This window comes from Theropithecus gelada, chromosome 2 (genome assembly GCF_003255815.1).
Source record: "Theropithecus gelada isolate Dixy chromosome 2, Tgel_1.0, whole genome shotgun sequence".
Lineage (NCBI taxonomy): Eukaryota > Metazoa > Chordata > Mammalia > Primates > Cercopithecidae > Theropithecus > Theropithecus gelada.
In genome coordinates, this window is record NC_037669.1 from 91,072,650 (window position 1) to 91,086,189 (window position 13,540).

A 13,540-nucleotide genomic window follows, 5' to 3' on the forward strand; every position below is an offset into this window, starting at 1 on the left:
GAAGTGCGTCAGCAGCTTGGCGCTCCGCCTCCCGCGGCCTTAACTAGAAGTCGAAACAAAACAAGCCGCTAAGGCGGTGGCGGCGGCGCCGGGACGGGGGAGGGGCGCGCCGGAACCGGAACCGACCTGACGCCGGAACCGGAACGGAGAGCGGGTTGCCAGGGCCCGAAGAGGGCTGGCTGCGGCGGTCTCGCTCGGTGAGTGGAGCGGGCTGCAACTCGCCTGCTTGGCCGCAGCGGGGAGGCCGCAACGCGCTGCCGCGGCGGCCTGTTCAAGGTCACGGGCCGTGCCAGCCCCTACCCCTAGTGTCCCGCAGCGTGCCAGCCCACTGATGCCGGCGGGGCCGTTACGCTATGCCTGTGGCCAGCCTCCCACCTGGGAGAGGACTGGCGGCCAGCGAGGGCAGCTTCCTGGAAGAGGTGGTGGCGGGCTCGGGGTTCAGAGGCTGAAGCTGGGTTGCAACTCGACCGGGGCGCTGGTCTGTGGTCAGTAACCCCGCGCTGCCATTTCAGGCCGGCTCGGGTCTCTAGACAGCCCCTTTCCCGCCTCGACGTCTCCGGGGCATGGGGGAGGGACGCGACCTTCGGCTGGGGCCTGGGTGAGAGAAGGAGGCGTCGGTAGCAGGTGTCATTAAAGATCCAGTCCACCAGTACCACATCTGACCTGTAGAAAGGTATCCTTCCATCCCTCCTTCCTCCTTTACACACTTAGGGGAACACAGACTAGTCATTATCTGTCCTGCTACTGGTTCAGGCCAGGCTTGAGGCTGCCAGGGGTCCTGGATCCATGGTCCTCCCCAGCCTCATCTCAGTATCTAGCTTCAAGACCTTCATTTCGGAGGGGGAAACAGTCCGGAATCTACTGGTGGGTCTGTGGGAAATTGTAGTGGTCCCTGTGTCTCAGAGCTCATGAGTGAAGGCATCTGGGAAGGAAGGTGATGATTTCTGTTCCAGTCTCAAACTGGATTCCCATCCTGCCTTAGTACTGGAGCAGGGTTGTTGCTGAAGAGGTAGTGTGACATCTAGATACACTTTTCAGTCACTCTCTGCTTGGGACAACAGCTGGGGAGAGGACTTTCTCTTAAAATGAAGAAGAACCAAGCAGTACATAGGAGCAGGTTCTTGCTAAGGGTGGGAGCTGGCAGGAGGCAGGTGGAGTGCCTTAGCCCCAGGACTTTTTCTGGGCAATGGCAGAACCTGGGTTGAGCCTGTTTTCAGCCACAGAGCCTGGTCCTCTTGTGGCTTGTCTCCTTTCCTGCCTTCCTCCTCCACCTTCTATTTCTCCAGTGGTGACTAAGCAGCCAGTGAGAGTGAAGGAAAAGTGAACACCCTGCTCGGAGTGCCAGCCTTGTGAGCTGGAGCCATGGCTTCTCTCCAGATTGGTGGAGTAGCCTGGTCCCAGGCCATGACTTCCCTTGACCTGGTGCCCCCTCAGTGAGGCTTCCAGCTGTGTGGGACTATTATGGTGGGTATCTGTGAAGCTTGGCCAGAAGTGGTTGCTGCTACTTGCATTATTTATTACCTCTTCAAAATAGCCTGAGAGTGTCCAGGGATTCTTCAGAGATGAGAAGATACAGCTCTGTAGCATTAGGAGTGTCCTGGGTTGCTGAGCCCTGGCTGTAGCTAAAGAGCAAGTTGTTGGGTCTTGGCAGTGATCACTGGCTCTTTTCCATTAGGCTGTTGGTTCCTTGCTGGAGAATTTGGCCACAAAGAGTTGCCAAGATAGCTGGGCCAGGAAGAAAGCGCCGCAGCCCTGACCCAGACGCTGTTGCCGGCCCCGGGGCACTCTGGCTGTCGACCAAGCGGCTCAAGATGTCTGGCGGGGCCAGTGCCACAGGCCCAAGGAGAGGGCCCCCAGGACTGGAGGACGCAACTAGTAAGAAGAAGCAGAAGGATCGAGCAAACCAGGAGAGCAAGGATGGAGATCCTAGGAAAGGTGGGAGTGGCATTCCCAGAGTGCTTGTGGCTTTCTTTCCGTCCCATTTTATTAAGTATACAGATTGGGGTTTGGGAGATGACTTTTTTGCTCTTCTCTCTGTCCTGGTCTGATGATGAGAGAAGAAGGACCCATGATAGGCTCAGTAGAGCTTCAGCTTTGAAGCCTGAGTACTTGGCTAAGATCCAGAAGATGGTGCTGTTGGGGGGCTTGCCTTCTTTCTTTTTTAAATTTTTTTTCTTTCTTTTTAACCTGTTCTTTCTTTATTTCCTTGTTTTTTTTTTCTGAGATGGAGTCTTATTCTGTTGCCCAGGCTGGAGTGCAGTGGTGCAATATCGGCTCACTGCAACCTCCACCTCCTGGTTCAAGTGATTCTTCTGCCTCAGCCTCCCAAGTAGCTGGGATTACAGGTGCATGCCACCTTGCTTGGTTTTTTTTTTTTTTTTTTTGAGATGGAGTCTCACTCTGTCTTCCAGGCTAGAGTGCAGTGGCGTGGTCTTGGCTCACTGTGGGCTCCGCCTCCTGGGTTCGAGCGATTCTCCTGCCTCAGCCTCCCAAGTAGCTGGGATTACAGGCACGCACCACCACGCCCAGCTAATTTTTGTATTTTTAGTAGAGATGGGGTTTCACCGTGTTTGCCAGACTGGTCACAAACTCCTGACCTCAGGTGATCTGCCCACCTCGGCCTCTCAAAGTGCTGGGATTACAGGCATGAGCAACTGTGCCTGGCCCCCTCCTTTTTTTTTTTTAAAGAGGCAGGGTCTCACTCTTGCACAGACTGGAGTGCAGTGCAGGTGTGATCGTAGCTTACTGCATCCTCAAAGTCCTGGACTCAAGTAATCCTCCTATGTCAGCCTCCCTACCATGCTTGGCTAATTTTTCTTATTTTTTTTTTAGAGACAGGGTCTCGATATGTTGCCCAGGCTGGTCTTGAACTTCTGGCCTCAGGTGATCCTTCTGCCTCAGCCTCCTGCGCAGCTGGGATCACAGGCTCACGCCACCATTCCCGGCTGTTCTTTCCTTCATTGTCAGGGTCAGCATCCACTCCTCGGGAGGAGCAGACCAAAGAGGGTCAGTTATGAATGAGCTTTTTGGGTGCTAGTGAAGGGGAGGGATCACTTACAATTTGGCTCCCATCTGAAGCAGTTTCATTAGGGCTGGGTCTCTGTTACCTGCTTATCACCATCAGGAGCTTGTGAAGACCCTCATGATCTCTTGGCTACTCCCCCTCCAGAGTTGTTGCTCGATTGGAGGCAGAGTGCAGAAGAGGTGATTGTCAAGCTTCATGTGGGAGTAGGTCCCCTGCAGCTGGAGGATGTAGATGCTGCTTTCACAGATACGGACTGTGTGGTGCGGTTTGCAGGTGTGTCCATCTGCCCTGAGCACAATAGTATGTTTGAATCTTTTGATATCTCCTATCCTACCTCACGGACCCTGCTCTGTCTCCAGGTGGTCAGCAGTGGGGTGGTGTCTTCTATGCTGAGATAAAAAGCTCTTGTGCTAAAGTGCAAACCCGCAAGGGCAGTCTCCTGCACCTGACACTGCCCAAAAAGGTGCCTATGCTCACGTGGCCCTCCCTCCTGGTGAGTTCTAGTAGTACAGGGTTGGGTAGGGATAGCCAGTGTAGTCGACAGGGCCTGACTGCTGTATCTTTGGCAGAAGAAACCTCTAGGGACCCAGGAGCTGGTGCCGGGGCTGCAGTGCCAGGAGAATGGGCAGGAACTGTCTCCCACTGCCCTGGAGCCAGGCCCTGAGCCCCACCGGGCTAAGCAGGAGGCCCGGAACCAGAAGCGGGCCCAGGGCCGTGGTGAGGTAGGCTCAGGGGCTGGCCCCGGGGCCCAGGCAGGGCCCAGCGCCAAGAGGGCTGTGCATCTCTGCAGAGGGCCAGAGGGGGAGGGGTCCAGGGATGACCCTGGACCCCGGGGTGATGCCCCACCCTTCGTGGCTGACCCGGCCACCCAGGTGAGAGTTGGGCACCTGTATGGGTGTTAGGAAATGGGGGGAAAGAGTGTGCACTGGAGTGGGAGCCACCTGGCAGAGCCCAGGCTGATTCTGCCCATAATCTTGCCATTGATAGGTTGAGGTTGATGAACAGCTTTGCATACCACCGGTGAACCCCCAAACCTGCCTCCTGGGCTCAGAGGAGAATTTAGCCCTTTTGGCAGGAGAGAAAGCAGTGTCTCCTGGGAATGACCCAGTCTCTCCAGCCATGGTCCGGAGCAGAAACTCTGGGAAAGATGACTGTGCCAAGGAGGAGATGGCAGTGGCAGCAGATGCTGCAACCTTGGTGGATGGTAAAGGTGGGGGTGGGCAGGCCTAGGTTGGGTTGCAAAGCTTGTAGGTGGTTAGGGAGTAGAGTAGCAATAGGCTGGAACCTGTCCTGGTTGGAGCTGAGCCATGGTCTCAATATAGAGCCCGAGTCGATGGTGAACCTGGCATTTGTCAAGAATGATTCGTATGAGAAGGGCCCGGATTCAGTGGTGGTGCACGTGTACGTGAAGGAGATCTGCAGGGACACCTCGAGAGTACTTTTTCGTGAGCAGGACTTCACACTCATCTTCCAGACCAGGTGGGTGGGCAGATGATGGGGCAAACAATGCCTCAGGTGGGACAGTATGTCTCATGCTCCTCCTCTTGTCCTTCCTCCTATCCTGCTGTGCCTCTGCAGGGATGGAAACTTCCTGAGGCTGCACCCAGGCTGTGGGCCCCACACCATCTTCCGTTGGCAGGTGAAGCTCAGGTGGGTGGTGCCCGGCCCCACCACTGTGCCTGTCCTACTCCCCCAGGCTCCATCTCCCTGGCTTATCTATCCTGATGCCCATTCCTCCTAAGTCCCTGAGTTCATCCTTTTCCCACAGGAATCTGATTGAGCCAGAGCAGTGCACCTTCTGTTTCACGGCTTCTCGCATCGACATCTGCCTTCGTAAGAGGCAGAGTCAGCGCTGGGGGGGCCTGGAGGCCCCGGCTACACGAGGTCTGCACACGAGCTCCCTTCATTGCCCAGTTCCACGTGATCAGGACCCAAACCCCTGTCACATGCTGCTAACCACCAGCCCTCTCATTCCCCCTTTTTAAGGTGCAGTGGGTGGTGCAAAGGTTGCCGTGCCGACAGGTCCAACCCCTCTGGATTCAACCCCACCAGGAGGTGCTCCCCACCCCCTGACAGGCCAGGAGGAGGCCCGGGCTATGGAGAAGGATAAATCCAAGGCACGATCTGAGGACACAGGGCTAGAGAGTGTGGCAACCCGCACACCTATGGAGCATGTAACCCCAAAGCCAGAGACACACCTGGCGTCGGTGAGAATTCTGGGATGAGAAGGACGAAGAATGGAGGTTGGAGAGTCTTGGAGCTGTTCTCTCATGTCCTCTTTGCTCCCCCAGCCCAAGCCTACATGTATGGTGCCTCCCATGCCCCACAGCCCGGTTAGTGGAGATAGCGTGGAGGAGGAGGAAGAGGAAGAGAAGAAAGTGTGTCTGCCAGGCTTCACTGGCCTTGTCAATTTAGGCAACACCTGCTTCATGAACAGCGTCATTCAGTCTCTGTCCAACACTCGGGAACTCCGGGACTTCTTCCATGGTGAGGGCAGGGCCTGGAGTCTGGGGAATGGGCAGAGAGGGTGCCTTTGTCCCTCACACCTTTGCTCCGCTACTATTCCTAGACCGCTCCTTTGAGGCTGAGATAAACTACAACAACCCACTAGGGACTGGTGGGCGTCTGGCCATTGGCTTTGCTGTGCTGCTTCGGGCGCTATGGAAGGGCACCCACCATGCCTTCCAGCCTTCCAAGTTGAAGGTGATCTGTGACCACTGTCACCCTTGGCTGCAGGGGGCGGGGAGGGCCAGCCAACCGGGTGTGCAGTGGGTGCTAGGGCTTTGTGTTCACACTTTGGCTCCTGTATCCAGGCCATTGTGGCGAGTAAGGCCAGCCAGTTCACAGGCTATGCGCAGCATGATGCCCAGGAGTTCATGGCTTTCCTGCTGGATGGGCTGCACGAGGACCTGAATCGCATTCAGAACAAGCCCTACACAGAGACCGTGGACTCAGATGGGCGGCCCGATGAGGTCAGGGTTAGGGACAGAGGGTGGGCATGTCTCATGAGCATCCCAGCCCCCAGGCCTCTTTGGTTCTCACCACTCTGCCTCTCAGGTGGTAGCTGAGGAAGCATGGCAGCGGCACAAGATGAGGAATGACTCTTTCATCGTGGACCTATTTCAGGGGCAGTACAAGTCGAAGCTGGTGTGCCCTGTGTGTGCCAAGGTGTGATGGGCTCCCCTGGAAAGAGGCGCTCTATTCTGGTCATGTTAGGTTCAGAGGCATGTGCATCTTAAGGTTTGGGCAAAGAAGTTGGCAGGGAGGCCTTAGGATTCTATATGGGCTGAAGAGCCCACTTAGGTAGGCTTCCTGACTGAGGGAAAAGTGATGTTAGAGCTCAGAGGTGTTGTGGCAGGGTTGTGGGCACATGGGGTGCAAGTGTGAGGCAAATTCGTAAAGTGGCTAAGCTGAGTAGGGCTTTGAGTGCCAGAAAGGAGGATTGTTATCTCCTGGTGGTCCTCCTGCCCCAACTAGTGTCCTGAAGCCTGAGAGTTTGCTGGTTGGCTGTGGAGGCCTTGAGAGCCATCAGAAGCCCTGGAATGGGTTCTTTGGGCATGAACATTTTGTCTCCCACTCTGTGTGCAGCTACCCAGTGCCACCTCTACATCCACAGGTCTCCATCACTTTTGACCCGTTTCTTTATCTGCCGGTGCCCTTGCCACAAAAGCAAAAGGTTCTCCCTGTCTTTTATTTCGCCCGAGAGCCCCACAGCAAGCCCATTAAGGTGAGGAGTAAGCCCCTACCCTCTGGGCTGTTCTAGAGAACGTGGCCCACCTCCCTCACTGACTGCCCTTTTTGCCACAGTTCCTGGTGAGCGTCAGCAAGGAGAACTCCACTGCCAGTGAAGTATTGGACTCCCTCTCTCAAAGCGTTCGTGTGAAGCCTGAGAATCTGCGTTTGGCGGAGGTACCTTTGTCTTTCCTTGGGCTATTATATATATGGATGTGTGTGTGTACTCACCATAGACACGTGTGTATAGTCATTGGCATCTACAGACATACACATGGGCTGGGCACAGTGGCTCACGCCTGTAATCCCAGCACTTTGTGAGGCTGAGGTGGGCAGATCACTTAAACCCAGGAGTTTGGGACCAGCCTGGGCAACTTGGTGAAACACTGTCTCTACAAGAAATTAAAAAAGCAGCTGGGCGTGGTGGTACATGCTTATAGTGCCAGCTACTTGGGAGGCTGAGGCAAGAGGCTCACTTGAGCCCGGGAGGTGGAGGTTGCAGTGAGCAGAGATTGCACCACAGCACTCCAGCCTGGGTGACAGAGTGAGACTCTGTCTCAAAAATAAATAAATAGATAAAAAATAAAAATAGGGCTGGGCATGGTGGCTCATGCCTGTAATCCCAGCACTTTGGGAGGACAAGGCGGGTGGATCACGAGGTCAGGAGATCCAGACCATCCTGGCTAACGTGGTGAAACCCCACCTCTACTAAAAATACAAAAAAAAAAAAAAAATTAGCCGGGCATGTTGGCACATGTCTGTAGTCCCAGCTACTCAGGAGGCTGAGGCAGGAGAATCGCTTGAACCTGGGAGGCGGAGGTTGTAGTGAGCCGAGATCGCGCCACTGCACTCCAGCCTGGGCGACAGAGCAAGACTCAAAAATAAAAATAAAATAAAAATAGACATACAAATGAGTATGCCTGTGACTGTACAAAAACAGGTGATGTGCTGTTATTTTGTCTGTGCAACAGAAGTGCCTTCAGTTCCTAGCCATTATCAGGGTTTATTCCCCTTTGTGGTGGTGGATCCCAACTGCATTTCCCTTTTTAGACAAGGAGCTTGAACTGCAGGACTATACCTATGTTCGCTCTGCTTCTCCCTCTATTCTGCTGCTCTCTCCTTTTATCCCAGTTGTGTGTGCTAGCTCTCCCCAGGGGTTCCTAGCCTTTAGCCGATTTTTTCAGGGGTAAGAGTTGGGAGGAGGCTCTTTGAATATGGACCCTCCGTGATAGTATGTTACAGTCTTATAAGGCTATTCTAGTTATAGCAGGGCAGAGTCCCTCAGTGTGGAGAGCTGGTGTGGTTGATATCTGCCTCATACCCGGTCTTTCAGGCCCTCTGATGCATCAGGCTCCTTATGGCATTGGACACTGAGATGGGTGCCAGTAGAGGCTAAGCCTATTTGGGCCTACAGACCTCACCACTGCCCACATAGACCCACGGCCGGGCCAAGCCTTCTTAAACTCTGGGGCAGGGCTAGGGAAAGGGCTTATCCTCATGTGGGATCTGTGTGTTCTGTGTCCTCAGGTAATTAAGAATCGTTTCCATCGTGTGTTCCTGCCCTCCCACTCACTGGACACTGTGTCCCCATCTGATATGCTCCTCTGCTTTGAGCTGCTATCCCCAGAGTTGGCTAAGGAGCGGGTAGTGGTGCTAGAGGTGCAACAGGTGAGTGGGGGCCAACCTGATGGCATAGGGCCCTGGTGGGTGGGGTACTCCTGCCTGGTCTTGCTGAGCCAGACGACCCACCCTAGCGCCCCCAGGTGCCCAGCGTCCCCATCTCCAAGTGTGCAGCCTGCCAGCGGAAGCAACAGTCGGAGGATGAAAAGCTGAAGCGCTGTACCCGGTGCTACCGTGTGGGCTACTGCAACCAGTGAGGACCCCCATCGTCTCCCCAACCCTTTATTTCCACCTTCCATGTGCCACCCTGCCCCTTCCCTTCACACCAAGGCACATGTGCTTAAGCTTTCTACTTGCCTACTTTACCAGGTTCTGGGGGAGGCAGGGCTGGCATACCCAGTTCCCAGGGACTATGACTAGCCCCCATTATGGAGTTATAGGAGATGGGGCTAAGGGCCTTATCCTTGTCTTCCTCTTCCCCTCAGGCTCTGCCAGAAAACCCACTGGCCTGACCACAAGGGCCTCTGCCGACCTGAGAACATTGGCTACCCCTTCCTGGTCAGTGTACCTGCCTCACGCCTCACTTATGCCCGCCTTGCTCAGCTGCTAGAGGGCTATGCCCGGTAAGTGCCTAGTGGTTGGACTAGAGTGGTGTAGGTGGGAGCAGAGGTGCTAGATGGGCTGGTCAGAAGTCCTACTTGCCTTGCTCTCTGTTGCCAGGTACTCTGTGAGTGTATTCCAGCCACCCTTTCAGCCTGGCCGCATGGCCTTGGAGTCTCAGAGCCCTGGCTGCACCACACTGCTCTCCACTGGCTCCCTGGAGGCTGGGGACAGTGAGAGGGACCCCATTCAGCCACCTGAGCTCCAGCTGGTGACCCCTATGGCTGAGGGGGACACAGGGCTTCCCCGGGTGTGGGCAGCCCCTGACCGGGGTCCTGTGCCCAGCACCAGTGGAATTTCTTCTGAGATACTGGCCAGTGGGCCCACTGAGGTTGGCTCCTTGCCTGCTGGCGAGAGGGTGTCCCGACCCGAAGGTAAGATCCAGTGAAAAGCTCTGGGAGCTGGGGAGGAAGGTAGGGGAGGATGGGGGGGCGCTGTTTAGGACCTCGTGGGCCTGGTGAGGCCCTGATGGGCAGGGAAGCTTTGATTATCATGTTCTCACACAGCCGCTGTGCCTGGGTACCAGCACCCAAGTGAAGCTATGAATGCCCACACACCACAGTTCTTCATCTATAAAATTGACTCATCCAACCGAGAGCAGCGGCTAGAGGACAAAGGTGTCTGAGGCCGTGGGTGAGAGCCATGGGGTGGGTTGAGCTGGCTGTTCTCCACAGCTGCATGACCTCTCTCCCTGCCAATCTCCAGGAGACACCCCACTGGAGCTGGGTGACGATTGTAGCCTGGCTCTCGTCTGGAGGAACAATGAGCGTTTGCAGGAGTTTGTGTTGGTAGCCTCCAAGGAGCTGGAATGTGCTGAGGATCCAGGCTCTGCCGGTGAGGCTGCCCGGGCCGGCCACTTCACTCTGGACCAGTGCCTCAACCTCTTCACACGGCCTGAGGTGCTGGCACCCGAGGAGGCCTGGTGAGAACAGAGCAGCAAGCAGATAAGGGGGCAGGATGGAGAAGAGAGAGACTTGCTGGTCCTGACCCAACCTCTGTTCCCACCAGGTACTGCCCACAGTGCAAACAGCACCGTGAGGCCTCCAAGCAGCTGTTGCTATGGCGCCTGCCAAATGTTCTCATCGTGCAGCTCAAGCGCTTCTCCTTTCGTAGTTTTATCTGGCGTGACAAGATCAATGACTTAGTGGAGTTCCCTGTTCGGTAAGCAATGGACCTTGGTAACTGTGGGTGGGGTGTGAGGACCAAGGTGGGCATCCTGAGCACCTGCTGCCTGTCTCACCCCTCCCTGACTGGACCTGACCTGCAGGAACCTGGACCTGAGCAAGTTCTGCATTGGTCAGAAAGAGGAGCAGCTGCCCAGCTATGATCTGTATGCTGTCATCAACCACTATGGAGGCATGATTGGTGGCCACTACACTGCCTGTGCACGCCTGCCCAATGATCGTAGCAGTCAGCGCAGTGACGTGGGTGAGGGCACACACAGCCAGCAGGATAGATGGTAGGGGTGGTGGTGCAGACTTCGTTCACACTTTTCCCACCCTGCCTTAGGCTGGCGCTTGTTTGATGACAGCACGGTGACAACGGTAGACGAGAGCCAGGTTGTGACGCGTTATGCCTATGTACTCTTCTACCGCCGGCGGAACTCTCCTGTGGAGAGGCCCCCCAGGGCAGGTCACTCTGAGCACCACCCAGACCTAGGCCCTGCAGCTGAGGCTGCTGCCAGCCAGGTGAGGCATGTGGGCGGCTTTACAGAATAGTGGGGGACAGCTCACAGACTGCGGGGCAGGGTTGGGGATATAGCTTCCTCTCCTCCAGCCACAGGCTCCTTGAGCCTTGGGATTCATGAGAATTGCAGAGTTCCCTTAACATCAAAGCTTTATCCAGAGGCATCCCCATGCCCTAGGGACACTAACATACAGGTACACTAACATGATGCCACTGGCAAGCACATTGGCACCCAGTTGGCACAGGTCAGGCAACTGCTCTGAACCTCACTGGGCACTGTGCTATGAATGGACTATAACTGATACTCTCTAGATTTCCTCTGCACATTCCCCACATGCTAGCCCACACACCGTCACTTGTGATGTCCCTGAGTTCTATTGTGCACTCAAGACAAGGCCTATTTGGGCTGGCCATGGCTTCTGGTGGCTGTTATACTCTCTGAGGTAAGCATCTGTCTTTGCTGAGCCTTCAGGATCTTCTGTCTCTTTTAGTGACATTATGTGCCATAGGCCCAGTTGGTGGGCGTAGGCACATCTCTTTTCTGGACTGGCCGCCTCCTTTCTGGCTCCATCCTCTCTTAAGCCTTCTCTGTCAAGGATTAGAGAAGTCCCTGCAGAAGACTGGTCAGGATCTGGGGTGTGGGTGGGAAGGAGCAAGGAGATTGCTCTGGGATTGGCACCCTGTTTCCTATAAATCAGTGTCCTCTGGAGAGGCCTGGACTGAAATACTAACCAGATAACTCCCCTCCCACCTCCATGCGGAGCTGCATGTGGATTGAAAGCTGTTTAGGGTAGGCCAAAATGCTGTCAAGATTTACTTATACTTGTGCTCTTAGTCTGGACAACCCTGAGGTTGGCTGCCTGCCTTCCTCCTTGCTGCTTGATCTAGAATGCAGAGTGTTAGCCCCAGTCACCCCAGGTGGGACTATCATGGCTAAGGGTCTCAGGGACACTGGGTCCTCCCCACCCGTGGGGTGCTGATGGCCGTTTCCACATACCCTAGGCTTCCCGGATTTGGCAGGAGCTGGAGGCTGAGGAGGAGCCGGTGCCTGAGGGGCCTGGGCCCCTGGGTCCCTGGGGGCCCCAAGACTGGGTGGGCCCCCCGCCACGTGGCCCTACCACACCAGATGAGGGCTGCCTCCGGTACTTTGTCCTGGGCACCGTGGCGGCTTTGGTGGCCCTCGTGCTCAACGTGTTCTATCCTCTGGTATCCCAGAGTCGCTGGAGATGAGCTCGCCTGCAGGCAGCTGCTGTGAGCTGGCCTACCTGCCTGCCCCAGGCCATGCCTGCCTTTGTTGTGGGGAACACCTCTGGGCTTTGGGCCTCAGCTTGTGCATCTGGTGGGAGAGGGTGGGGAGGCTGTGGCCCCTGCACGGGCAGAGCATCGTAGGGTGTGTATCCATCCAGCTGTTTGTCCATTCATCCTGCTGCTCTGACCCTTGGCCTCGGGCTTGGCCTTGCCCAAGCTACTTCCTGTACTTAAAGTGTTAATAAAGCCAGACTATTCAGGCCCAATCTTGTCTCTCTGTCTGAACGCCGCTGCTGTCTGCGCCTGCCTTGGGACCCTCCCTTGGGTGCCAGGGCTCCAAGCCAGCACCCCCGGGATGCCAGGCGGCATGCTGGGCAGCCCCCAACCCCTGTCCTCGTATTCTGTTGCAGGGACTAGGCCCTGGCCAGGCCCCCGAGGTGGCCCCCACGCGGACAGCCCCTGAACGCTTCGCCCCCCCTGTGGATCGGCCAGCCCCCACCTACAGCAACATGGAGGAGGTGGATTAGCAGGTCCCTGGCTGATGGGGGGGACTGGGTTTGGGACACCCACCACAGAGGGCCAGCTCCTTGCCGCTTCTTCTCTAACCCAGAGGACACTGGCTCTGTCAACAGGAAGCTGTGGGGTATGATTTGGGTGTGGAGACCTCTCAGGTTGGGACTTCTTGTTAGCTTGGACCCCTGACCAGTGGGCTTTGGCTTCTCTAGCCACCTCCAGTGCTGTGTGATTTGATTCTGTTGTACCTTCAATTCTTTCTGACCCGCATTATAAACATTATAATTTTATTCTAAAAATTGTAATTTTTTTTTGCATTTTGGAAGTGATTGCTGCTGTTTAAATATATTTTAAAAATAAATAATAAATAAGTAGACTTAGTGACTGTGATCCACCACATGCTGGGGCCACCTCCCCTCCCCATCATTTGGAGAGAGAGAGTGTGTGTGTGTGTCTGTGTGTGTGTGTGTGTGTGTGTGTTTATATATGAGAAACCCTGAAGGTGCTCTAGTCTGAAGGGAGATGATGGGGTCCCAGCTCATGTCATGAAGCCCCCAGTGCTATCAGCTCTTTGGAGTCTACCTGCTGTTCTTTGATCCCACATAAGAGGCAGCTGTGGTAAGCATTGTCAGGATCTCAATATGGCCAAGGGACAGAGTAGTATATGAAACACTGGAGCTGACGGTATGGAGTAAAAGGTGCATTAACCACAGCAGCCTGGGGCTGAAAGCCAGACAAGTCAGGGAGGACTTGGGGGCAGAAGTACTGGGAGATCTTCTTCCTCCTCTCCTGTTCTCAGCTTTTTCTTTGCTGTAACTTGAATACCATCTGCATCCCTGCGGGTAACAGAGCAGGAGGAAAACTGCTGTGGGGTAGATATTGCTGCCCTGAAAAGAGGACAAGCAGAGAGGACCAGAGTGAATCTTGTCTGACTTCTATTGGAGGCAGGGTGCTGGGGCCTGCCAGCCTTAAGAGTCTTCCCTTAAGAGTCCCTGAAGCCTTCCTTCTTTGGCCAGGCGTGGTGGCTCACGCTTGTAATCCCAGCACTTTGAGAGG

At 55.3% G+C, this 13,540-nt stretch overlaps 1 protein-coding gene across 16 annotated transcripts; it reads left to right on the forward strand.

Moving 5' to 3' along the window:
* The first annotated feature begins 13 nt into the window (after positions 1-13).
* On the forward strand, positions 14-12,864 carry USP19 (ubiquitin specific peptidase 19). Of its 16 annotated transcripts, none has more exons than XM_025376385.1 (27): positions 14-197; positions 1,676-1,935; positions 2,833-3,006; positions 3,125-3,298; positions 3,385-3,488; positions 3,595-3,897; positions 4,013-4,229; positions 4,348-4,504; positions 4,604-4,675; positions 4,794-4,909; positions 5,018-5,232; positions 5,317-5,512; positions 5,595-5,728; positions 5,839-5,997; positions 6,083-6,193; positions 6,642-6,752; positions 6,833-6,934; positions 8,285-8,425; positions 8,512-8,630; positions 8,863-9,000; positions 9,098-9,411; positions 9,544-9,654; positions 9,743-9,959; positions 10,046-10,198; positions 10,305-10,465; positions 10,547-10,725; positions 12,382-12,864. In XM_025376385.1, exons 2-27 carry the CDS (start codon positions 1,812-1,814, stop codon positions 12,496-12,498), a joined length of 4,119 nt encoding a protein of 1,372 aa, XP_025232170.1. In that variant the 5' UTR covers positions 14-197; positions 1,676-1,811; the 3' UTR covers positions 12,499-12,864. The 16 variants fall into 16 exon arrangements, with proteins under 16 accessions (XP_025232170.1, XP_025232168.1, XP_025232167.1 ...); XM_025376383.1 differs by having other exon boundaries at positions 3,385-3,518; positions 4,013-4,235; positions 12,382-12,860; XM_025376382.1 differs by having other exon boundaries at positions 3,385-3,518; positions 5,012-5,232; positions 12,382-12,860.
* Positions 12,865-13,540: the final 676 nt, after the last annotated feature.